The sequence below is a fragment of the Salvelinus sp. IW2-2015 genome, unplaced genomic scaffold (assembly GCF_002910315.2).
Source record: "Salvelinus sp. IW2-2015 unplaced genomic scaffold, ASM291031v2 Un_scaffold4819, whole genome shotgun sequence".
NCBI classification, from domain to species: domain Eukaryota; kingdom Metazoa; phylum Chordata; class Actinopteri; order Salmoniformes; family Salmonidae; genus Salvelinus; species Salvelinus sp. IW2-2015.
Window position 1 is genome coordinate 6,043 of NW_019946088.1, and position 23,161 is coordinate 29,203.

The following is a 23,161-nucleotide window of genomic DNA, read 5'->3' on the forward strand; positions in this document are numbered from 1 at the left end:
TTCTCGTCTCTCATGTATCTTCTCTATCAAACATGTAACACCCATAATCTTTATGCGAATGATTGGCAAATGTTGTTAGCGGGTGAAGAAATATCAGATGTGGATTAGTCTGGTAGAATATTTTGTGACGATATGCAAGCTTTTAGTACTACATTACTTGGCTACTTTCAGGTGACTTCTGACTGTAGCCTATTAACTTGGACCATACCCCCCTTATGGTGTGTGTATATATACAGTACCAGTCAAAATGTTTGGACACACCAACACGTTCCAGGGTTTTTCTTTATTTTTACTATTACTACATTGTAGAATAATGTGAAGACATCAAAACCGATGAAATAACACATATGGAATCTATGTAGTAACCAAAAAAGTGTTAAATTATAATCTAAATATATTTATATTTGAGATTCTTCAAATAGCCACCCTTGCCTTGATGACAGCTTTGACACGCTTGGTGTTCTCTCAAACAGCGTCATGAGGTAGTCACCTGGAATGCATATGAATTAACAGGTTGTGCCTTGTTAAAAGTTCATTTGTGGAATTTTTCCTTCTTAATGTGTTTGAGCCAATCAGTTGTGTTGTGACAAGAGTAGGGGTGGTATACAGAATAGCCCTATTTGGTAAAAGACCACTTACATTATTATGGCAAGAACAGATCATATAAGCAAAGAGAAATGACAGTCATCATTACTTTAAGACATGAAGGTCAGTCAATCCTAAAAATGTCAAGAACTTTGACAGTTTCTTCCAGTGCAGTCGCAAAAAAAAAACCATCAAAGGCTATGATAAAACTGGCTCTCATGAGACGATGGAAACCAGTGGCAAGTCAATGCAACCCATTGTACTTCCTCTCGCCAGGGGCATCCGTTCATAAAAGTAAAACAACCTGCCTCTCACACTCAGAGAAGTTGAGAGGCGATGGCGAGAAGAGTGAGAGCGTGTGCGCGAGAAGAACGTACCTTTGTGCAAAATAATAGGGCATATGTGGCGTGGCCATCTACAGGTCACAATCGAAAGTCCACTCCTCGAGCACCTACCATATAAATTCAGAAGAGCGATAAGAGAAAGCGATCTGTCGAGTAGCCTAATGCCTTGCTGATAACAGAAACCAGGACCGAGACCTGCTGACATAGCTATACGACGGTAGCATGTCTATCCTCTAACGGTGAGCCTTAACGCAGGATGATGAATAGAAGGTCTCTCCTATCAAAGGTGTATATCATTCTGTTTTAATCAATCTACAACGGGCCTCAGCACCATATGTTGCGTTCTCTTCTCTTGTGTGAACACGCCCATGTAACGTAAGGAGAGTGAATAGCGAGTCATTCACTCCGTAAGGGCAAGATAGTGTGGCTGGATCTTCTATGGCCAACCCATGAAGATGAAGGAAGGAGGGTGTTGATGGCTCAGTCACATTTCTCCTCTCGCCTTAACGAGGATGAGAAACGTCTTCTGATAAGGAGAGTGTGTGCTTGGCATCTTTATCATGCTCGAGAAGCGCCATGTCCCAGTGTAACTTCCTCTCGGCCTTAACGAGGAGAAGGTAATACAGTCTTCAAGTGCACAGAGGCTTAAATCTCTATGCTGATTGACGTACCCATACAACATCTCAGTGTGCGACGATACGCCATCCCCCATTTGTTCTTCCTATGAGCGTACGGGACAGTTGTATGCCATCTTCTCGTTTTTCAACAGACAATAAATCCTGCACCTTAACTGACAGGCCTGATAGGCGTAAAACAAGGGTGCTTCCACTTAGGTAATGAACCTCTTCCCAATAGAGATACGTTACAGAGCTCGTCACGCGATCGTGCCTCTTGCTGCCAGTGCAAATGACCGGCCCTTAATACAGTAACACGACCGCTGAAAACCGTTCAAACTCAAATAGGATATATTAGTCGCTGGAATCGGTACAGGCCTCTATGGGAAACTAGCACAGTTGTGTGCGATCACGCACGGGCAGTGAAGGCATATAGAACCAGAGGGAGCAGGAACAAAACGTGGTCTCATAGGGAATCTTCTCTGGCAATAATCTTTATCGAGAACCTCCCTCTCCAAGACCGAGCGTTGTGTACAATCCTAAGTACTGCCAGGTCGCTCTTAAATCAAAGGAGAGTGAAAGACGTCGATGTCAAATGCCTCCACGGAGGTAGAGTGCAGTTTGCTGCTGAAGCTGATCCTCAACTACCCGAGAGGGCAAGGTCGTCCAGTGACCTCTATCAAATCTCTTACTCACATAACTCAATTCTGTAATCTGTGATTGCTAAGAGACTTATATATCTGTTGGTCTATCTACCATAATGTCCAAATCTATTGTCTGTGTATTATTCTAACTGGACCGTTTCTATGCATCTGTAGCTCGTCTCTCCTACTTAACATGCTGCCTACAGTGCTTCAAGACAAGTATAGTGAGTAGAAAGAAAATAAACGATAACATGCTACCGGGAATCTTCAGTAGAATGCATGATCTAGGTGGCGTGCGATGAAAACAAGCTGTCTCTCTCTTCGGCAACTGTACTTATCGAGTATAGTAAGACAATGGTAGAACGTTCCTCCATAGATCAGTAATTCTTCTTATCTGTGAGATGCATGTAATACTTATCAAGCGATAGTTTAAAATTCCAAATGAACACTACAATCTCAGTTTTCCTCTCGAAACCTTAACGAGCGAGTTTGAAACTTTGAAACCGTTTTATATGTCTAAATTTGTGTTTTTGTTTTTAATATGAATATTGTCACTTATATTACTGTAATATGATCACTAATATCCCTTAATGAGGTTTTGCGTGTATCTATAGATCACATATATAATTTGTGATGGCGTGACAATTGTGTAATATTTAATATCACCCGTCCAAAGGTACCTTGATCCACTAATGTATAGCTATAGAAATATTGTATTTTTTAGGGTATCGCTGTTGCCTTAGTATGTACAAGAGAGGACTCGATGATGGTCGATCTCACTAATTCCAGATCATTACGTGATACTAACAGACTACCAGGCTACTATGTGTCCATAGTTAAATCATAAATGTAGGAACTAAATCATGTTAACTACCTTATCTAAAGTTCCCTGAAATTTTCACTCCATAACCCTGAAATTAATCAGTAACAGTATCGTCATCTGCGCACTTTTGGTAGATTGAATACTCATATATTACTTGCTGCAGAGCTTAGTTAACTACATCTTCACCTCCTATCTTTCGCTCTATCTCTCCATACACATCGCACAGCTACTCTCTCTCACTCTTCTTCGCTTTATTCTCTTCCTACTCCAGTCGCCATGGTCTTGCCCTCCCTCTCGCTCTCTAGCGTCTCCTCCTTCTTCTCCCTGTCTCTGCTCGTCTACTTCAATATACATCGTCCCTACCTACTGACGCCATCTCCCTCTTCTCACTCTCTACCTCTCTTCACTCTCTCCTATCCCTTCACTACTCAGCATACATGCCCTGCCTCCCTGTCTCTCCGCCTCCTCCCTGTACATCTTCCTCGAAAACTCCTGCAGTACAGCTTCATGCTACCGTCCTAACTCGACTACTCGCCTTCTCTCTCTTCTCTATCTCTCTCTATCTGCGCAAGTCAAATATACATACTCTTTGCTTTACTTGTCTGCTGACTCTCGGCTCTTCCTTCGCCCGGCCCATACTCTATCTCATCTCCACATACCTCTTGCTCGCCTCCTCCAACGGGCTACGTCCCATCCTTCCCTCTAGCCAGGTTCTATCGCTTATTCCAATCTACAAATCAGTGTTACTAATAATAGATGTATATGTCTCCGATAGGCCCAGTAAGAAACAGGGACATCCAATCCCTGGAATTCGTTATAGGATACACTCATCGAAATCTTCGTCTGAAATATCCCTCCTTGTCTCAGAATTCATCAAAGCCAGTTATTGTGTATCAAAATACCTCTGCGTCCCCAGGAACGTAGCTATTAGATTGTTATCGGTCCTGTATGCGGCCATATAACAGCTGCGCTTATCTCTAAATCCGGGGCGAACAAATAAAATCTAAAACTGTACTTAACCAATTACTATATTTTCCCGCAATGGCCCACCGACACCGACATTAATATTATCTAATTCACCATTTGAAAATAATTATGTAGACCTAAAAGGGCAAGCATAGGTGACATTTCCTGACCTTTTCTCTTGTTGTTTGTACATTTCGGCCCTGTTTTTTCTTAATTTACATTGTACATGTTGGTCGTTAGCCTAGAGATGCTCTTATCAAGAGTTATACCTTACAGACAGTATTAGGTAAAACGCAGATTAACAGAATCCACATCATCTGCCCGGTATTCTCATAAGAATATCAGTAATCCCATCCCCCCACAGCGCCGGCACACTGGGACCCGTCAACTGACTGGGGAGGAGGGTGAGCGTGGAGGGAGAAAGGGCGTGAGGAGGAGGGAGAGAATGGAAGTTTGACTCACACTGCGGTACATCAGAGGAAGGGTCAGAGCTGGAGGGAGAAGGGGGTGCAGGTGGAGCGGAGGAAAGGATGAGGTGGAGGGAAAGTGCAGGAAGGAGGTTTGACTCCACACTGGACACCAGAGGGATGCCTAATTACAGTGGAAGAGAAAGGTGGAAGAGGGAGAAAAGTTGGTGAGACTGGAGGGAGAGAAGGATGTTTTGGGACTCACACCTGGGACACCAGAAAAGGGAAATGGAAGGGGTGAGGTGGAGGGCAGAAAAAGGGGTGAGGGTGCTGAGGAAGAGAAGCAAGGAGGTTTGACTACACACCGCGTGGGTGGACCAACCCAGAAGAGAAGGCCGAGAGGATCCGTGAGGTGGAGGAGAAAGGGGTGAGATGGAGGGAAGAAGGATGTTTGACTCACACCCTGCGACACCAGAGGTGACAAGAGGTGAAGGTGGAGGGAGAAAGGGGTGAGGTGGAGTGGTGTAGAGAAGGGTAAATGTGTCCCTATACTCACAACCACCTGGGACATCAGAGGGACCAGAGGGGTGAGCGTGGAGGGAGAAAGGGGGTGGAGGTGGAGGAGAAGGAGAAGTGAGGTGTATATTCAATTGGAGAAGATATGATATATTTTCGACATACACCTGTGAAAACGTACTAATTCAGAAGGGAGAGGGTGACGGTGCTGGAGGGAGAAAGTTGTCTTGTGATGGTGTGAGCAGAAAGGGTGAGGTTGGAAGGGATCCCGAGAAGGATGTTTGCTCGACACCTGGTGGACACCAGAGGAAGCGAGGCTTAACCTTGTAGTAGCTTGTGAGGGCTACGTCTGCAAACTGATTGCTGAGCAGGATACAGGCAGGCCAAGAGGACTGGGTGGGCGCGAACTGGGTGTGGTTGAAGGAGGAAGCCAGGGTGAAGGGGTCGCATATTCCCAGATGGACCTGATTGATTGGATGGGAGGGAGGGTTCGTTAATAAGAGTTGTTTTAACATTAAGGAACCTGAAACCAAATGTTGTTGTTTTCTCAACACAACATGTGAATCACAAAACTACTACGAAAAGGTTGCGATTCATCATCCAGGGAATCAACATTAAAACACCCAACGCAACTCAGTAACGTTAGGAGAGCTGGCGAACTTTACAATCATTTGCCACGGATATAAAGCCACCAACTCATCGTTGTTAACTCTGTGTTGGCATCTAAAGCCTTAAAACAGCGTCTGGTGCCTGAATTGTCAACACAGAGATAAGCCTTTAAAACAGCGCATACATGTCCTGGCGCAAGTCAACATCCATGTATAAGCTTTATAACAGCCCTGTCCTGGATCTGTGAACACAGTGAAAAAAGGCCTTTTAAACAAGCTCTGTCCTGATTCAACACAGTTAAGGCCTTAACACAGCGTGCTGTCCGTGAACGTGTTTCAACCTTACACGTGAAAGGCCCTTAAAACAGCGCTGTCCCGTTAGTCAACACAGTGAAAGGCTCTTTTAAACAAAGCCCCTGTCCTGAGTTCAAAACCCACTACGATGCCTGAAGGCCTTAAAAACAAGCTTGTCCCTGAGTCAACACAGGGAAAGCCTTTTTAAACAGCTCTGTCCCTGTAGTCTATACTACAGAGAAAGGCCTTATCAACAGCTTCTTCCCTATCAACACAGTGAAAGGAAGGCCTTAAACAGCTCTTGTTCCTGATTCAACACAAGATGAAAGGTCTTAAACAGCTCTGTCCTGAAGTCAAACACAGTGTGAAAAGGCCTTAAACAGTCTCTGTCCTTGAGTTCGAACACAGGAAAAGGCCTATAAACATGCTCGTTCTGAGTCCAGCAACCAAGAGAAAAGGCCTATAAATCTAGCCTCTGACTTGTCCTGATCAACGAGCAGTTGAAAGGCCTTGAAACAGCCTGGTCCTGATGTTCAACACAGTGAAAGGCCTTAAAACAGCTCTAGTCCTGAGTCTGTCAACACAACGAGAAAATTAGGTCTTTAAAACAGCGCTGTTCCCTTGAGTCTAACTCCAGTGAAAGACAACAGCCTAAAATAAACACCGCCCGTGGTGCCTGTAACTACACAGTGACAAGGCCATTCAAACAGCTTGTCAGCTGAGTCATACCCCACCAGTGAAAGAGGCCTTGAAAAACACCATCTGTCCTAAGATTTCAAACACAGGGAAAGCCTTAATACAGTGCAATCTGTCCTGAGTCAATCTATCAGTACGGCACTTCTTAGATACGCTCTGCCTGAGTCTAACCACACAGATAAGACAAGGCCTTAAAAACAGCTCACATGTCTCTTTGCATCTCCAACATGCAGGGAAGGCCTTTAAACAGCTCGTTGTCCATGACTGTCACACATCATCACAGAGTGTCATATATGCCTTAAACAGGACCTGCGTGTCCTGAATCCGTTCGAACCACCAGTGAAAGGCCTTTATCAATACAGCCTCAGTGTCCTGCAGTCAAACATCACGTGAACCTGGACCGTGTAAACAAGCTCTGTCCTGAGTCAAACACTCACTGACCAAGAGCGCTTAAACAGCTCTGTCCTGAGTCAACACAGAGAAAGCCTTAAACGCTCAGTCCTGAGTGCGAACACCAGTTGAAAAGGCTCTTAAGACAATGTCTATAACTGTCCTGAACGTGGCACACACAGAGGGAAAGAGCCTCTTTAAACCAGCCTCTACTAATGATCTGTCCTGAAGTCAATAACACAGTAGAGAAAGGCCATAACAGCCCGCATTAATTAAATGCAGTTGTCCCGAGTCAAACACAGTGACAAGGAACCAACCTTAAACAGCCCTGTCCTGAATCGTAGGTCATAACACAGTGGAAAGGCCTTTAAAACAGCGTCTTGAATGCGGCTGAGTCAGACACAGGGAAATAAACTAAGGACAAGAAGAACGCTATTCCCGGCAAGCTTTTACAGAAAACAGACTCTGTCTGAGGTCAACACAGAAGAAAGGCCTTAAACAGCTCGTGGTCCTGGAGTCCACCCCACTCGTGAAAGGCCTTAAACGGTATGCCCGTTCGCTATGAGTCACCAAACAGTGAACAGCCCTTAAACAGCTCCTTCCTGAAGTCAACACAGGGAAAGGCCTTAAACAGCCCGCTGTCCTGAGTCAACACAGTGAAAGCCTTAAAAACAGCTCTGTTCCTGAGTCACACATGTGAAAGGCAATTAAACATTCGTCCTAGCGCCCAGCAGGAGTTGATTGGCTAAAAGACAGGAAGCAGAGGAGAGTCGTGGCACATAGAGCGAACATGGCTTCAGTGTCTAGGTCTCACTATATCTATGCACCAGTATATCAATCAATAAATGAAATGTATTTATCAAGCTCTTTTTACATCAGCCGATGTCACAAAGTGCTATACAGAAACCCAGCCTAAAACCCCAAACCGCATGCAATGCAGATGTATATCTATCTACTGTGGGTCTATCTATATCTATAGTATCTACAATATGTATCACTATATCTATGTTATAAATGTATTTTTCTCAATATATCTATCTTATATATTTCTATGTCTATAGTATCTATCTATTGTATGTCTGTCTATGTGTCACTGATGTGTCTGTCTGTATCGAACACGGGTTTAGCTAGAGGGGTCCAGTCTTATACATGTAGCTCTGCTGTCATGCTATGTCACAATGTTCTTCAATATCAGAAAGCTCCCAGTTGCAACAGAGTGCCAGTAAAATGGCAATTTTCCCTGGCAAATACAGGATTGCGAAATAAAAACAATACTTTTTTTGGTTTATCTATGTTTTGTGCACGCGTATTAAAAAATATTGACAAAAAATAACAATTCAATATAAAAGTCAGGCAAGATCCCACATTACACACACCACTGTACACACACATTTAAATAAATAATATAAATCAAATAAAGGAGATGAGAGATCACAATTTCTTTATACATCAACAATAATATTTTAATGTACAAATACTTTGTTTTGTAACTTAAGGGAATTCAAAAGGCTTGAAATCTGGGGGTCATTAAAAAAAGTAATTTATGAATATATAATTTACCCATAAGTATCATAACATTAACAATGAATTCGAGTTTCTTATCTATGTTACTGGAATTATTTTTTTAAGTATTTTTTGCTCAGGGTAAAGTTATGTAGAGACTTAGCTAGGTTTTTGTTTTTTTTAGCTAGTTGAGAAATATACAACAAGATCATCCCAGAGTTCTACAATTATGACTGAACGATATTTAGACAGCAGGCTTTTGGTAGTTTGCACGATTAGTCACATGACATGCTCAGGGGAGCATGCCAAGGATAAGCAGTACAGGTTAATCATAATAAAATGCATGAACTCATTTCATTCACACTAGGTCTATACACCCCATAGACGCCAGCTTATTTACGTAATATAACGAACGTCAATGTGTAAAATATTAGCCAATAAAACGAGCGCTATGATTTATTGTTAGGATTTAAATCAATATATTTGCTCGTATCAGTAGGTTGACCAATCATGTTGTTAGTACAGCCTGTCAGGAAGTATCTAGAGCCCTCCTTGTTGTATGTTGTCAACCCGCTGATCCTGCAAGCTAACTAGCGCAGACGTAGAGCAACTAGCTAGCATGCGAAGTAAATCGATGGGTGAGCTATAATTCGACTGAGTTTAACGTTACTCGTTGGATGTAGAATAATTCCTTTCAATCGCTGACATTGGCTGTGGTTGTCCTGGAGTCGTCAAGAAAGGCGAGACATTAACGCGTTAGCCTGTTTTCTACAAAGTTGCTAACCAGATGCGTTGACAGCTAGCTANGGCATTCCCAGGCTCCATCACCACTGGCAGAAGCAGCCCCAGGCACTCCACCTGTCGCCTGTACTCATCCATCGCCTCCTCTGGTCGAGAGCCTCCAGGGATGCAGGGTGGCTCAGGCTTCCTGCMACGAGGGCCATCTCCCCAAGAGCTGCTGGTCTAGTTGGGGAGGATCCATGGGCTTAAGGAGGTCCTCACAGCCTAGAGCAGCAGGAGTTGATTGGCTAAAAGACAGGAAGCAGAGGAGAGTCGTGGCACATAGAGCGAACATGGCTTCAGTGTCTAGGTCTCACTATATCTATGCACCAGTATATCAATCAATAAATGAAATGTATTTATCAAGCTCTTTTTACATCAGCCGATGTCACAAAGTGCTATACAGAAACCCAGCCTAAAACCCCAAACCGCATGCAATGCAGATGTATATCTATCTACTGTGGGTCTATCTATATCTATAGTATCTACAATATGTATCACTATATCTATGTTATAAATTTATATTTCTCAATATAGCTATCTTATATATTTCTATGTCTACAGTATCTATCTATTGTATGTCTGTCTATGTGTCACTGATGTGTCTGTCTGTATCGAACACTGGGGCTTAGCTAGAGGGGTCCAGTCTTATACATGTAGCTCTGCTGTCATGCTATGGCACAATGTTCTTCAATATCAGAAAGCTCCCAGTTGCAACAGAGTGCCAGTAAAATTGCAATTTTCACTGGCAAATACAGGATTGCGAAATAAAAACAAGACTATGTTTTGTGCACACGTATTAAAAAATATTGACAAAAAAGAACAATTCAATATAAAAGTCAGGCAAGATCCCACATTACACACACCACTGTACGCACACATTTAAATAAATAATATAAATCAAATAAAGGAGATGAGAGATCGCAATTTCTTTATACACAATAATATTTTAATGTACAAATACTTTGTTTTGTAACTTAAGGGAATTCAAAAGGCTTGAAATCTGGGGGTCATTAAAAAAAGTAATTTATAAATATATAATTTACTCATAAGTATCATAACATTAACAATGAATTCGAGTTTCTTATCTATGTTACTGGAATTCTTTTTTAAAGTATTTTTTGCTCAGGGTAAAGTTATGTAGAGACTTAGCTAGGTTTTTTTTTTTTTTAGCTAGTTGAGAAATATACAACAAGATCATCCCAGAGTTCAACAATTATGACTGAACGATATTTAGACAGCAGGCTTTTGGTAGTTTGCACGATTAGTCACATGACATGCTCAGGGGAGTATGCCAAGGATAAGCAGTACAGGTTAATCCTAATAAAATGCATGAACTCATTTCATTCACACAGTTACACTAGGTCGATACACCCCATAGACGCCAGCTTATTTACATAATATAACGAACGTCAATGTGTAAAATATTAGCCAATAAAACGCGCGCTATGATTTATTGTTAGGAATTAAATCAATATATTTGCTCGTATCAGTAGGTTGACCAATCATGTTGTTAGTACAGCCTGTCAGGAAGTATCTAGAGCCCTCCTTGTTGTATGTTGTCAACCCGCTGATCCTGCAAGCTAACTAGCGCAGACGTAGAGCAACTAGCTAGCATGCGAAGTAAATCGATGGGTGAGCTATAATTCGACTGAGTTTAACGTTACTCGTTGGATGTAGAATAATTCCTTTCAATCGCTGACATTGGCTGTGGTTGTCCTGGAGTCGTCAAGAAAGGCGAAACATTAACGCGTTAGCCTGTTTTCTACAAAGTTGCTAACCAGATGCGTTGACAGCTAGCTACTGTAGCTTGGCAGCTAACTATCCGTATTGAGTCACCACAGCAAAGCTACGTAGTACGTGGTCTCAACCCTGCACTTCCGAGCCGTCGCCGTCCTATCAAGCAATTTTAGGATTTTACTTGGTTAAAGACCTCATGTCAATGACACTCTTCACAAAGTGGTAAGGTTATGATCTTGGCTATGTTGTGTTGGATGAGGTTTAGCTAGTAACTAGCCGGCTAACTAGCTAGGTAAGTTAGTAGTTAAGCCAATATCATCTAATTAAGCCAACCTGTAGCCCCTTAATAGGTGAAACTAGCTGTCATGTTAGAGCTAGTGATTTTTAAGAAACGTGACAGCTTGGTTACTTCTTTAAATAACAAGATAGTTATCATAGCTAATAGTAGGCTACAGTGTAGAAAATGCTAGTTAGTTAGCTACATCCTTTGACCATCCGCTACCAGGCTTCTCACTGTCACCCAAGCTGTTTGTTGTCACACACCAATCACATGATGGCTATTCTATCGTGTTTTCCCAGAAAGGACAGAATTCCTCATTAGGTTATAAACTATTTCCAGTTTCAGTACAGAGTAGGAAGTGAAGTCACTTGTTCTACATTCCAGTGTTACCGTGTCTGTTACTGTGTAATATTTGTTCTCTTGTCACTCAGGCACATCATCCTGTGATGACTCTAAACTAGTGATACCCACAGCTTTTTTCAACTATACTGAACAAAAATATAAAACGCAACATGTAAAGTTTTAGTCCTATGTTTCATGAGATGAAATAAAAGATCCCAGACATTTTCCATATGCGCTAAAAGCTTATTTTTCTCAAATTGTGTGCACAAATTAGTTTACATCTGTTAGTGACCATTTCTCCTTTGCTAAGATAATCCATCCACCTGACAGATGTGGCATATCAAGAAGCTGACTAAATGACATACAAAGCCACAGGTGCACCGTGTGCTGGGGAACAATAAAAGGACACTCTGAAATGTGCAGATTTGTCACACAATGCCACAGATGTCTCAAGTTAAGGGAGTGTGCAATTGGCATGCTGACTGCAATAATGTCCACAACAGCTGTTGCTAAATAATTGAATGTTAATTTCTCTACCATAAGTCAAAGTTGTTTTAGAACATTTGGCAATACATCCGATCAACCTTACAATCGCAGACCACGTGTAACTAAGCCAGCCCAGCATATCTGTATTCCCAGTCATGTGAAATCCATAGATTTGGGCCTAATGAATTTATTTCAATTGAAGGATTTCCTTGTGAACTGTAACTCAGAAATTGTAGCATTTTGCATTTAATTTTGTTCAGCGCAGTTTCACTTGGGGAAAGAGTAGGAGTGGTTTACTTTGAAACTGACTGTGACTAATATTGTTTTTCCTATATGCATTCACTAGCCTAACCACTGCGACAGCTGTCTGGTCTGCATAATAATAGCGAAGTCATCAAAAATGATAATCCCTGCCACTTTTCAGATCCACTTCTTGTGAATCTGCATGAAATGAGAGAAAATCGGCTCACATCAGTCATTGTTTAGACGCACAACTAGCTGAACCTCTCTGTCTTTCAATGTTAATGTTTAAACTTCATCTTCGTGCTGCGCAGACAAAAGGAGGCGACACATAAAGCCCTTACTCCATAGCTAATCAGATTACACATGCAGGCACTGTCGTAAACATTGATTTTCTATCTCTCTTCCCACCCCACCCTCTCTCTCTCATCCCTCTCTTCCATCAGGCCCTATTGCTATGAGAATCTGCAGAGCCCAGCTGTAAGCCTGAGCCATGAACTCCGTGTCTCCCAGTGCAGTTCAGTATGTGGGGGGTGTAGGAGTGGTGTGTCAGGATGACACCCTCCAGAGAGAGGAGCCAAGAGGTCTCAGCAGCCCCAGCTGGTGGACCCTGGCGGAGGAAGTAGCTTTGGGAACCGGCAGGGACTGATGTCGGTGGGGGTGGAACCAGAGAGGCCACCACCGCTGGAGAGCCAGACGAGGTGGACAAACTCAAGACCAAACTGATGTCGGCGTGGAATAATGTCAAATACGGTCAGTTAGTGGGTTCAGTTGAACTTTTTTCCATAAGGCGGATAGTTCTATATAGCTGTTTAATGAGCAACAAACATAACTTCCAGTGTTTCCATACAGTCAGTTTTAACAATGGCTTTATTTTCTTAAGAAATAACAACAAGGGGGATTTTATAGTCTTTGTTCTTTCTGTGTGAATAATCTTTGTTAGGTCTTTTTTTTTTTTTTTTTATAGCTTTGTATGAGACTTCCGTTATGTGTAATAGCCCTCCCGAAGTCAACTTCCCCCTTCCTCACCCAGTCATCAAGACATAAAAGAATCCCCTCTAAAAAGGTCCATTCTGTTTCTTTTCCCTCTTTAGGCTGGTCGGTCAAGTCGAAGACCACATTCAACAAGAGCTCTCCGGTGACTGTAATGGGCCACTCCTATCTGCTCAATAGTGAAGGTAGCTAACCTCCAACAACCCACAAGTCTTCAAAAGACTTCCTGGTAAAATAAATGATGCTCTCTACTCCAACCCAGTGAGAAAACACTGTTTAGAAAGATGTATTCTAACCAGTTCTGCTCACTGGGTATCTCTCTCCCCTTCCAGGCGAGGTGGAGCGGTTCAGACGGGCGTTCGTGTCTCGGCTGTGGCTGACCTACCGTAGGGAGTTCCCCCAGCTGGAGGGCTCCACCTTGACTACAGACTGTGGCTGGGGCTGCATGCTGCGGAGCGGACAGATGCTGCTGGCCCAGGGCCTACTGCTACATCTGCTGCCACGAGGTGAGAACTCATAGAGTTAGAAAGAGGGCTCTAAATGGGTAGAGATACAACGATGGGTCCTCTTCCTAACTCTGAGACAACTGCACCAACTCTGGCCCAATCCCAAATGGACCCCTATGCACATACAATTGTGGAGATCTGAGAGGATTTGTTTGGTATAAGCAATATGATCGGTGAAACTTACCCCTAGCAGGGTGGCGCTATTAACATATTGCATACACCTGTCAGATCCTCTCAGATCTCCACCAAGTGCATAGGGTGTAGGAGTCCATTTGGGATGGGGCCCCTGCCTGTCTCTCTCACTCTTGTTTCTCTTTCTGCCACATCTCTCTTCAACTGTTTCTCTCTCTCTGTTTCCTGGTCTGTCTCCCCTCTCTCTCCTCCCTTCTCTCCTCCCTATGTCTCCTCCTTCCACCTCCCCATCGATCACTACTAACTGTCTGTATTGTGTTGTCTAGACTGGTCGTGGCCAGACGCCCAGCAGTTCGCCGACGTGGACTTTGAGGCTCTGAGACCCCGCTCCCCGTCCCGCGCTGGGGGCGTACRCATCCCCTCCTTCGGCTACTCCTCCTCCTCGCGGACCCCCACCACGCCCCAGAAGACCTCCATGCCAGGGGGCACGGCTCTCAACCATACCCAGAAGAAGAGGCCCGAGTCGAGCAGGGACAGGCAGGCTGAGCCCCTCCACCGGAGGGTTGTGGCCTGGTTTGGGGATGAGCCCCCGGCCCCGTTTGGGGTGCACCAGCTGGTAGAATTGGGGAAGAGCTCAGGGAAGAAGGCGGGGGACTGGTACGGCCCCTCAGTGGTGGCACACATACTACGGTGAGGGGGCCCTCCGTGGGGTGTGGTCAAGATAATGATGCTGTCAGAGCATCAGCCATAGAAGTAGAATCTATAGAACACACCTCATTCAAGTCAGTGATGGCATCAGCATGCATTTGATTTCTATACTTAGATTTGATAGATGTCTGTAATGCCATAGTGCATCAGAATGATCTCCAGCAGACATGTTTACAGATGCACTTTTATTGCGTAGATGTTTTGGTTGCTATTATATTTTTTAAGAAGGCTCGGTGGTATGCCTGACTGCATGTTGACGTTTACCAGGGTTGGAGTCAATTACATTACAATTCCACTCAATTCAGGAAGTAAACTGAAWTTCCAGTTGTTTTCAATGTTGTTCAATGAGGAACATTTGGAATTAGAATCAACATTTGGTTTACTTTCTGAATTGAAATGGAATTGAAKCAAACCCTGATATTTACTTRARGCCCAGTAGCATCAGTATGTTGTGARATTCAACATGAGCCGTATGTTTGTTTTCCAGAAAAGCAGTTGCCAAGACTTCTGAGGTTCACAACCTGGCTGTATATGTAGCGCAGGACTGTACCGGTGAGTGTGACTTTACACTGTGCCTTTCCTACTGGGTGGTTGGTTGGTGTTGTTGGTTAGTGTTGTCATTTGTCGAATTCACCAGATATTGTATGTTTGGTCCATCTCAAATGTTCTCGTCATAAGTGATGTTTTTGTCATTGGTCTTCTGAATGTAGCTGAACTGTGTATCTCATTTCTGTATCACAATTCAATTACAAAATGGGGAGGGCAAAAACTACATTTCAGAATGTGGGGGGGGGACATGTCCCTAGTGAAACTTAGGCCCATAGTGTCATCGTGTTTCTTTCAGTGTACAAAAAGGACGTGGTGCATCTGTGTGACCAGTCGTTGAACCAGAGTATATCAGATCCTGAGCCCAGTYGTCCWGGCTGGAAGTCTGTCATCATACTGGTTCCAGTCCGACTAGGAGGAGACTCTCTCAACCCCTCCTACATCGAGTGTGTCAGGGTGTGTACACGCATGTACACACACACTTTCATAACCTAACCTTAGTCACAAAGCTTGTTTTTCTCCATGGTTGATGTCGCTCTAACATGAATATGGATTTCTTTGTGTCTGAAGAACATTCTCAGGTTAGAATGCTGTATCGGAATCATCGGCGGCAAACCCAAGCATTCGCTGTTCTTTATCGGCTGCCAAGGTAAGAACTGCACTCTACTTCCTGGTTCAGTTGCTTCTGATTGGACAGTGGGCTGTCATTTAACCTAACCTCGCCTTCTTCCTATTTCTTGTCCAATCAGACGAGCAGCTGCTGTATCTGGACCCTCACTACTGTCAGCCCGTGGTGGATGTCACTCAAGACAACTTCCCACTGGAGGTTTATATCACTCTTCTCTCTCCTTTGCCGCTCCGTCTGTCTTTGGACTTTGTCTGTCTGTGCTATGACCCAGATAAGCATGTTTTGACTGGATCAAAGTAGGTCATTTCAGATTCAGACGTGTACCTTGTCTGTAATGCTCTCCCTCTCTCGCTCCCCCTCCCTCTCTCTCCTCCCCACCTCCCCAGTCGTTCCACTGTAGCTCGCCCAGGAAGATGCCCTTCAGTCGCATGGACCCCAGCTGTACTATAGGTTTCTACGCCAAGAACAAGAAGGACTTTGAGTCTCTGTGTTCTGCCGTCTGTGTGGTGAGCTCAGCCTCTTGGCCTCATTTCAAGTCTCTTACTCATGTATACATTCATCACTTATGCATCATTTTAAACATCAGTTATGCATCACATATAGATCATTTATAGATCTTAACATAATTTATAGATCTCTAACTTTGACGCTGATATGATTTATAGATGCATGAGTTGAAGCGACGCAACTTAGATGGCTTATTCGTCACTTATAGATAGACATGTTACACGTCTCTTACGCATCATCGATACATCACTTATACATCTGTTACTGTATACATCACTTATACATCTATTACTGTATACATCATTATACAGAACCAGTCAAAAGTTTTGACACCTACTCATTCCATGTTTTTTTCTTTATTTTGACTATTTTCTACGTTGTTGGATAGTAGTGAAGACTTCAAACTATGAAATAACACGTATGGAATCATTTAGCAACCAAAAAAGTGTTAAACAAATCAAAATATATTTCAGATTGTTCAAAGTAGCCACCTTTGCCTTGATGACAGCGTTGCACACTCTTGATTCTCTCAACCAGCTTCATGAGGTAGTCACCTGGAATGCATTTCAATTAACAGGTGTGCCTCTTTCCTCCTTAATGCGTTTGAGCCAATCAGTTGTGTTGTGGCAAGGTAGAGATGGTATACAGAAGATAGCCCTATTTGGTAAAAGACCAAGTCCATATTATGGCAAGAACAGCTCAAATAAGCAAAGAGAATGACAGTACATCATTACTTTAAGACATGAAGTTCAGTCAATCTGAAAAATGTCAAGATCTTTGACAGTTTCTTAAAGTTCAGTCGCAAAAACCATCAAGCATTATGATGAAACTGGCTCTCATGAGGACTGCCAACAGGAAAGGAAGACCCAGAGTTACCTCTGCTGCAGAGGATACGTTCATTAGAGTTAACTGCACCTCAGATTGCAGCCCAAATAAATGCTTCACAGCGTTCAAGTAACAGGCACATCTCAACATCAACTGTTCAGAGGAGGCTGTGTCAATCAGGCCTTCATGGTCGAATTGCTGCAAAGAAACGACTACTAAAGGACACCAATAAGAAGATGAGACTTGCTTGGGCAATGTAGAAAATAGCAAAAATAATGGAAAAATCATGGAATGAGTAGGTGTGTCCAAACTTTTGACTGATTAACACAACTGTATACATTAGTTACACACTGTCACTGTATACATCACTTACATAAAGCTCTTATCTTATTCTGGGGGACTTTAATAAGTGACCAATTCAACACTTTCATATTCCCCCCCCCCACCTAGGCCTATCGTCGCCCGACGAGAAGTACCCCATCTTTACCTTCATGGAGGGCCAGGCCCAGGACTTGGACTGGTGGGCCACAGCTCCTCCCATCCTCACTCTGACACCTCCCCCACCCCTGGCCCCGCCCACATGCTGCCCCAAGGCAAGCTCAGCAGGAGCAACAACATAGGCAGCTCTGACGACTTTGTCTTCCTGTGAGTACTGGTTTGTGTTCCTGAGGAACGAAATGTAAGCAAACGGGGAAAGACTGACTTAGAATTTTTGGGATGGATTCCATTTCCCTGTTTTTATAGAGCTCAAAGTTGGTAAATGCTTTCTGCTATATCACAAACTCTGGCTTTTGTGTCCGTCATATTCGAGGCGAGGCTTCAACTGAATCTCGCTGTCGGTCTGTCTCTGTCTGGGCAGAAACAGGTCTTAGAAACTAACGCTAGGCATTACTAAATTGGACTGTTGCCCCATCCCAAATGGACCCCTAAGCCCTATACACGTATGGAGATCTGAGAGGATCTGACAGGTGTTAGTAATATAAACTAGGCTAGGTGTAAGCTTCACCATATTGCTTATACCAATCAAATCCGCTCAGATCTCCAAGGKCGTAGGGATTTGGGATGGGGCCTCTGACTTCATTTTGGGACTAATAACAACTGGAAACACGGAGCCTGTTTGATACATGACAGGGGTCACTAGTAGTGGAAGACCAGGTACTCAGCCCTCTTCTCTCTGACTTGTATTATAATACTGCTGTACACTTTACATTCATTTCTGTTTTGTAAGAGCTATTAAGTGTGTGTGTGTGTGTGTGAAATGATTTGTGTGTGAACTGAAGCTGTTGGTGTGTTGAGTTGCTGTTATGTTCACATTCCTCTACTGTACTCTCTTATATTCCCTATGCCATCTTAATTCAGTGTCATGGCTATAGTACTACATTCATACTACATGGCTGTAGTACTAAATTCATACTACATGGCTGTAGTACTACATTCATACTACATGGCTGTAGTACTACATTCATACTACATGGCTGTAGTACTACATTCATACTACATAGCTGTAGTACTACATGGCTATATGAATTTCAGTGCAGCATTCCAACCCTCTCTTTAGTTGTGCCGTCCTTTGACACACCATTCGGTCAACCTGGGCTGGGCTCACTGTTTTCCAGACCTGGGTTCAAATAGTATTTCCTTCTTTTTTTTTCTCCAAAAGGCACTGAGTTGATTTAACTTGCCTGGAGTGCCAGATGGGCAACGTTTGCATTTTTGGGACTATTCTTTTTGCCCTAGCAAGCTCAGAAAACACCAGGCAAGCTCAGAAAACCAATACTAATTGAACCCCAGGTCTGCTACACTCTCACACTATTTCATCAGCTCTCTCTTGTCAATTAGTCTACCAGTATCAACTTCCAACACAGGATTCCACTGTTACAACAATAGCCTCTTCTGTGTAATGTGTTACACCAGCTCCTATCTAGATGATGGGAAATTATCCATTTACCAAGAGGTTGTGTCCAAAATGACACCCTATCCCCTACATTGTGCACTACATAGAGAATAGGATGCCTTTTTGGATGAAGACAGTTATTGGTTGGAGTGAGACTTGTTGAATGAATGATTCTGAGCTCCATTCCTTTTAGGGTCCTCCTCATTGTTTTAACAAGGTGGTGCTGCTGAGTTCTGGCGGTGGGGATGCCTCACTTTGGACTCAGATTGCGTTTTTGAACATGTGTAACTTCAATTTATTATGGTAGAGTTAAAAGCCTTGCACTTTGGAGACCTGCATATAAATATCTAAGCCAGGGCTGTTCAATTCTGGTCCTGGAGGGCCAAAAAACTTCTGTTGTATTGTTTCTACCTGGTAGTTAGTTGTACTCACCTGGTGTGTCAGCCAGGTCTGAATTAGGTCCTTATTAGAAGAGGATGAAAACCCCAGGCACGCACATTCAACAGCCCTGATCTAAGTATTACCCCCCTCCCCCCCCCCCCAAGTTAGATTTCAAAGTCACGTCACAAGCTCCATCAATCCCAAAATAAAATGAAATAGTCTGGGCAGTGGTTAAAACACTGTTGATTGGATGCTTGATCTCACGTTTTAATCAGGCTTCTGACCTGTAGCCAGAAACATGGAAATAGTGCTGTATCTCACTATGGTCAGAACAGAAGCATGTCATCGCTACAGAATATGCATGCATAGAAATAGAATCGGTAGAATGCATTTCTCCATTCAAGTCCATCAGTAAATTATTCTATTTCTATGTTGCAGTGTTGTCAGCAGTCCAGTCATGTGACTTGCTTTCATGGATGTGCTCCATCCACATCGTGTATCATGTGACGCACTAAAACAACAGTGGCTTGCTTATGTTTCATGTCTGGAAATGGCACTGTGTGCAACAGGGATCCTCTAAGGGGCAAATCTTGACTTTCACTTAACCTGAAGGTTACTGATCATTCATTGAAGTCAATGGGAGAGTAAGAGAAAATGTGAGGTTAGCGAGTTAGGATTCACCCCAGTAATCTGTCTATTTCACTCTTATCCATGTGTATATTATCTCATAAAGGTGACATTTTATTTTCTCAATAAAGTGAAGAATTGTCATGTGTAGAAGTCTTAAATGTGCTATGACCACCCTAATAGGGGACTGCATTCATGTGGACAACATGACTTTGTAAAACTGTGTATAGAATGTTATTAAAGGTAACTTTTTTTGTATTTATTGTCTGAAATATAAGATTGATTGAATTCTTGGCCTACATGGTATGTTGTTTTGTGCCAGCCAGGATTCTGCGCGAGTAACAACCTCCTTATCCAATTATCTATTGTCCCACATAGTCACCATCTTTATCCTGTATAAAAACCTCTCCTACAGTGCCTTGAGAAAGTATTCACACCCCTTGACTTTTTCCATATTTTGTTGTTACAAATTGGGATTAAAATGAATTTACTTTTTGTGGAAGGAAAAATTCTAACACTTCAAAATATATATATATATATATATATATATATATATATATATTCACACACAACACCAGTGCATTTGAAAAGTATGCATACCACTTGACTTTTTCAGTATTTTGTCACGTTACAGCCTTATCCTAAATGATTCAAAGTTTTTTTCCCCTCTTATCAATCTACACACATGATATATCAAAGCAAAAACAGGTTTAGAAATGTATTAAAAATAAACTGAAATATCACATTTACATATGTATTCAGACCCTTTACTCGATACTTTGTTGAAGCAGCGATTGCAGCCTCAATTCTTCTTGGGTAAACGCTACAAGCTTGGTACACCTGTAATTGGGGAGTTTCTCCCATTCTTCTCTGCAGATCCTCTCAAGCTCTGTCAGGTTGGATGGGGAGCTTCGCTGCACAGCTATATTTTCAGGTCTCTCCAGAGATGTTCGATCTGGTTCAAGTCCGGGCTCTGGCTGGACCACTCAAGGACATGCTGTGTGCTTAGGGTCGTTATCCTGTTCCTTCGCCCCAGTCTGAGGTCCTGAGTGCTCTGGAGCAGGTTTGTATCAAGGATCTCTCTGTACTTTGCTCTGTTCATCTTTCCCTCAATCCTGACTAGTCTCCCAGTCACTACTGCTGAAAAAAATCCCCACAGCATGATGCTGCCACCACTATGCTTCACCGTAGGGATGGTGCCAGGTTTCCTCCAGCGGTGACGCTGGCATTCAGACCAAGAATCTTTTTTCTCATAGTCCGAGTCCTTTGGTTGCCTTTTTAGCAAACTCCAAGCGGCTGTCATGTGCCTTTTACCCAGGAGTGGCTTCCGTCTGGCCACTCTACCATAAAGGCCTGATTGGTGGAGTGCTGCAGAGATGGTTGTCCTTCTGGAAGGTTCTCCCATCTCCACAAAGGAGCTCTGTCAGAGTGATCATTGGGTCTTTGTCACCACCTCAATTTTGAGTCTCATAGCAAAGGGTCTGAATACTTATGTAAATAAGGTATTTCTGTTTTTTATTTGTAATACATTTGCAAAAAATAATAACTGTTTTTGCTATGTTTATGGGGTATTGTGTGTAGCTTAATGAGGGGGAAATATATTTAATCCATTTTAGAATAATGTTGTAACAATGTGGAAAAGGGAAGGGGTCTGAATACTTTCTGATTGCACTGTATATCTCTATCTACAGTGCCTTCGGTAAGTATTCAGGCCCCTTGACTTTTTCCACATTTTGTTACGTTACAGCATTATTGTAAAATTATTTATAAAAACAATTCCTCAGGAATCTACACAAAATAGCCCTGTTTTTGCTTTACATTTTGAAGTATGGTGTGTAGATTGATGAGGGGGGAGAATTATTTTAGAATATTGTTACTGTAGCGAACAATGTGGAAAAAGTCAAGGGGTCTGAATACTTTCTGAAGGCACTGTATACTCTTGTATTCACCCCTGAGCCAATACATGTTAGAATCACCTTTGGCAGCGATTACAGCTTGAGTCTTTCTTGGTAAGTCTCTAAGAGCTTTACACACCTGGATTGTACAATATTTGCACATTTTATTATTTTTTAACTTCAAGCTCTGTCAAGTTGGTTGTTTGATCATTGCTAGACACGCCATTTTCAAGTCTTGCCTATAGATTTTCAAGCCTATTTTAAGTCAAAACTGGTAATAAGCACTCAGAACATTCAATGTCTTCTTGTGTAAGCAACTCCAGTGTATATTTGGCCTTTGTGCTTTGGGTTATTGTCCTGTTGAAATGTGACTGTGTCCCAGTGTATGTTGGAAAGCAGACTGAACCAGGTTTTCCTCTAGGATTTGGACTGTGCTTAGCTCTATTCTGTTTGTTTTTATCCAAAAAGCTTCCTTGTCCTGGCTGATAACAAGCATACCTATAACATGATGCAGCAACCACCATGCTTGAAATAAGTGGTTCTCAGTGATTATTGTGTTGGATTTCCCCAAACTTAATGCTTTTTATTCGGGACATAAAGTTAATTTCTTTGCCACATTTTTTGCCGTTTTACTTAGGATGCATGTTTTAGAAAATGTTTTTATTCTGTACAATCTTCCTATTTTCACTCTGTCATTTAGGTTACATTTGTGAGTAACTACAATGTTCTTGATCCATCCTCAGTGTTCTCCTATCACAGCCATTAAACTGTTTTAAAGTCACCATTGGCGTCATGGTGAAAACCCTGAGTGTTTCATTCCTATCTGGCATTTGAGTTAGGAAGGACGCCTGTATCTTTGAGTGACTGGGTGTATTGATACACCATCCAAAGTGTAATTAATAACATCATCATGCTCAAAGGGATAGTCAATGTCTGCTTTTTTTATTATTGTTTTGCCCATCTACCAATAGTATTAACAATATTATTGTTTTGCCCATCTACCTTCCTTGCATTGGAAAACCTCCCTGGTCTTTGTATTTATTAAGGATCCTGTCAGCAGCTACTCTTCCTGGGGTCCAGCAACGTTACTGCAGTTATATACTATTTAAAATATTACATGACATTACATAACCCTTAACACAATACATTACGTGTTGTGGTTGAATCTGTGTTTGTAGCACTGCATGCTCCTACATGGATAGTGGTATTTGTTTTAGATATAACATCTGTAACACAGAATAGACCCTTTGCTGTAATAGCT

General features: G+C 42.5%; 1 protein-coding gene across 1 annotated transcript; it reads left to right on the plus strand.

The window, feature by feature from the left end:
* The first annotated feature begins 12,711 nt into the window (after positions 1–12,711).
* On the plus strand, positions 12,712–18,296 carry LOC112077676 (cysteine protease atg4da). The gene is given in 13 exon segments (XM_070441796.1): positions 12,712–12,842; positions 12,845–12,901; positions 12,904–13,011; positions 13,353–13,436; positions 13,584–13,757; positions 14,216–14,579; positions 15,085–15,149; positions 15,442–15,599; positions 15,714–15,792; positions 15,893–15,969; positions 16,158–16,272; positions 17,554–17,601; positions 17,604–18,296. Coding segments are annotated over 13 exon segments (1,569 nt in total). The 5' UTR covers positions 12,712–12,751; the 3' UTR covers positions 17,753–18,296.
* Positions 18,297–23,161: the final 4,865 nt, after the last annotated feature.